A 3,037-nucleotide genomic window follows, 5' to 3' on the forward strand; every position below is an offset into this window, starting at 1 on the left:
CCGAAGGAACTCAATCCTCCCCTAGCAAACAGTTAACAATTATTGCATGGTAACGATGTGTTTTTCCTTTCTTCCACGTAAAGAAAGAAAGTCACTCAAACATTTAGAGTTTCCTTGCCTCTCGTCGGCGCCACCGCCGACCTGCCTCATCTGTAGATCCCGGCCCTTGTCGGCGGGATGACTCATGCTTCGTTGTTAGGTGCCTTTTGAGTCTGTTTAGGGTTTGTGTCCTGTTCATGAAGGTGAGGCAGCGGGGACTCCTTGAAGATGGAATAAGGTTTTCCCCGTCTAGCCCCCATCCTGGCGGTGCATTTTGCGTTGTCGGAGGCAGTTCGTCCGAGGAGCGCATGATAACCGCTACGAAAGGGTACGATGTTGAAGATTAACTCTTCGCTTCGGAAGTTATCCGGAGTACCAAAGACCACGTCCAAGTTGACGCTGCCCGAGCATTGTGTCTCAACTCCTGGTATTATTTGGTTAAAGGTGGTAGTGCTGGGGCTTGATTCTTTGCCGGATCCATATGCATTTTCTTGATGGTGTCGGTGTATATCAAGTGACACTGCTACCCCGTTAATGAAGACTCGTGTTAGGTGAAAGCCATCCACTATGGGGTTGAGAACCAGGGTCGCAGTGCCTCGGTGACGGATGCTCGTCGGGTGGTCCCTTTGGTCAAAGGTGATTGGAATTTCCGACCACGGGCTGTAGGTTGGCGCTGCTAGCTCTACGGCGTAAACATCTCGAAGCGCGCGTTTTCATTCCTTCCTTGTGACGTGTGTGGCGTGTTAGCCCAACTATAGACTATAGATGAACTACTGCTGGATGTCTAGCTATGCTGGCAGAGGAGGACACGAACAGGGTGGTACACACATAATCGAGTTGGAGCGGAGCTCACGTACTAGACTACTAGTGGCTAAACAATGCTTCTACACTGAACACACACATATGGGAGAGCACTTGAGGCTGATTGATATTGCACTGGAGCGGCCTACTTACAACCGATGGGATTCATCTCCTTTTATAGGCCACAGGTCAGCCCGGGTCAAGTCAAGTAAACCCCTAGAAAAACTGCTAGCAAACTACTACGTACATGCACATCACATTCTCGGAAACTACTAGCTAGCTAAGTAAACTACTAGGTAATTACTAGGAACCTGCTGCTTCCTTACAAGCCAAGGAAGCTACTGCTACTGGTGCAGCGTGCATTTAACCGAAGACCATGGTTGACTCAACATGGCGTAGATCATATTCACGTCTTTGAAAAACCCAAAGGATGATGTTCTCCCCGGTGAGGAAGGGGCGATGATGGCGGTGCGTCTCTGGATCACTTTAGTGATTGTAGCGTCGCTAGGTGGCCTACAAACATGGATGTGATTGTTACTTCTCATGCTCTTTATACTGCCATGATGTTTGATGAATAGCTCATAAGTTTTTCTAAAAAAAATAGAGCGGTATTATGTCAAATGAAAAATTGGAGTTCCAAGTTTCCAAGCATAAAAATCCATAGTAGTACACATCGCGCGGTGGCTATTGGACGACAAATTATCTGACCCAGTGACCAACTGACCATGATCGATCGATCTACATACATATACCAATCTCATGCATGCATGCCGTTTGATCTTGAAATGCATCTCACAGTCGGCGCGTTACATAGCTTAATTATGTAGCAACGTCGTCGACGGAGGATCTTATGTCCGGCGCGTACCAGCCGAGCTCCTGCGCGACGGCGGCGACCCTCTGCTCCTGGCCCCGCGAGTCACCGATGGCGGTGGTGAAGGGGTAGACGAAGGTGACCTTGGTGGCGACGCAGCGGTAGGCCACAACGCCGGCGTCCTTCTTCACGAGGAACTCCATCACGTCCCGGCCGAAGCCGCCGTCCACCTCGGCCTGGATGTACTGGCCTGCATATACACACACATATGTACATTCTCGGAGATGCATTCAGAATCGCATCTTCATTCTTGAGCTAAGTCGTCTGTAATGGAATTCAGTACTATGTAATTTGGTTCCAGCTAGCTGACCGGTCAAGAAAGTTGCAACTAATTTAAATCCGAGTGCGTACCGTGGGGAGTTTGCTGATCAACGTTGAAGCTGACATTCTTCTGCGTCTTGAGGATGGCTTGCCGCAACATCTGAATGAATGGATGGATTGAAATTTTGAATTAGCTTGGAATCAGCCTGTGAAAGATAGATGCTACATTCAGCCACGCATGGTGAATGGATACCTGAGCGGCAGCGTCGGCGGAGGTGGACTCCGGGATGATGAGCGGGGAGGCGACGGAGGAGGAGGCGCCGACGGTGGGATTCGTGCAGACGCACCCGGGATTGGTGGAGGGGCATGTCCGAATCTTCCTGCATCCATCGATCCATCGATCATACTACTCATACGCATGTGGTGACTGGAATGAATAGCAAGAAGAGTGGACGATCAATCAATCCATGGAAGGTACCCAACCAACCCGTTGGTGTCGAGGCCGAGCTGCAGCGTCCGGGACTGGGAGTAGGGCGTGGAGAAGGGGTTGGCGGCTGCCTGGGCCACTGCAGGAACGACGGCGGCGAGCGTGAGGGCTGAGGTGGACAAGAGCAGTGCTCTCCTGGTTGTGGCCGGAGGAGCAGAGGAGGAGGAGGGAGCCGTTGCAGCGGCGGCAGCAATGGAAGAAGAAGACGACGACGCCAGCGGCGGCCTCATGTCAGTCCAGCTAGCTTAGCTCGCCTCTTGTTTTCTTTTCAAGAAAAGAAATTGTTTTTGTTTGCAACTGCACATTTATCTTGGATCGTGGACACGGATCTTATCTCTCCAGGGTGAAGCTGGTCCACAAGCCACATGTGTATATACTCTAGCGATCTGGTGTAAGTGGATCTCTTCTTCTCAGCTCAGCTGTCGGATTGGATCATTCCGGACACGGCAGATCGAGCTCGTCACGTGGAATTGGATCGCCGTCGACGACATGCCGGCGGCCGGCCACACTAAGCGATCCACCACTAGCTAATTCATATATGCAGTGCTTGATAATTGTGTGATCGCAGTTTGGCCAGC

The 3,037-nt window shown here is 51.0% G+C and overlaps 1 protein-coding gene across 2 annotated transcripts; it reads right to left on the reverse strand.

Moving 5' to 3' along the window:
• Positions 1–943: 943 nt before the first annotated feature.
• LOC109749660 (thylakoid lumenal 17.9 kDa protein, chloroplastic) lies at positions 944–2,804 on the reverse strand. 2 transcript variants are annotated; one of them, XM_020308611.4, is made up of 5 exons: positions 2,460–2,804; positions 2,226–2,352; positions 2,063–2,132; positions 1,706–1,901; positions 944–1,353 (listed from the first exon to the last, which is right to left on the reverse strand). In XM_020308611.4, exons 1-5 carry the CDS (start codon positions 2,687–2,689, stop codon positions 1,185–1,187), a joined length of 792 nt encoding a protein of 263 aa, XP_020164200.1. In that variant the 5' UTR covers positions 2,690–2,804; the 3' UTR covers positions 944–1,184. The 2 variants fall into 2 exon arrangements, with proteins under 2 accessions (XP_020164200.1, XP_020164201.1); XM_020308612.3 differs by lacking the exon at positions 944–1,353 and having other exon boundaries at positions 1,452–1,901; positions 2,460–2,757.
• Positions 2,805–3,037: the final 233 nt, after the last annotated feature.

Source organism: Aegilops tauschii, chromosome 3, assembly GCF_002575655.3.
Source record: "Aegilops tauschii subsp. strangulata cultivar AL8/78 chromosome 3, Aet v6.0, whole genome shotgun sequence".
Classification (NCBI taxonomy): Eukaryota; Viridiplantae; Streptophyta; class Magnoliopsida; order Poales; family Poaceae; genus Aegilops; species Aegilops tauschii.

Excerpts from the sequence above, each read along its gene's own strand:
- LOC109749660 (XM_020308611.4), bottom strand. The coding sequence starts at position 2,689 with ATGAGGCCGCCGCTGGCGTCGTCGTCTTCTTCTTCCATTGCTGCCGCC. Across the intron at positions 1,902-2,062 it reads TGATCAGCAAACTCCCCACG|GCCAGTACATCCAGGCCGAG; the intron begins GTACGCACTCGG and ends GTGTATATGCAG. Across the intron at positions 1,354-1,705 it reads GTCGCGCAGGAGCTCGGCTG|GCCACCTAGCGACGCTACAA; the intron begins GTACGCGCCGGA and ends CCATGTTTGTAG.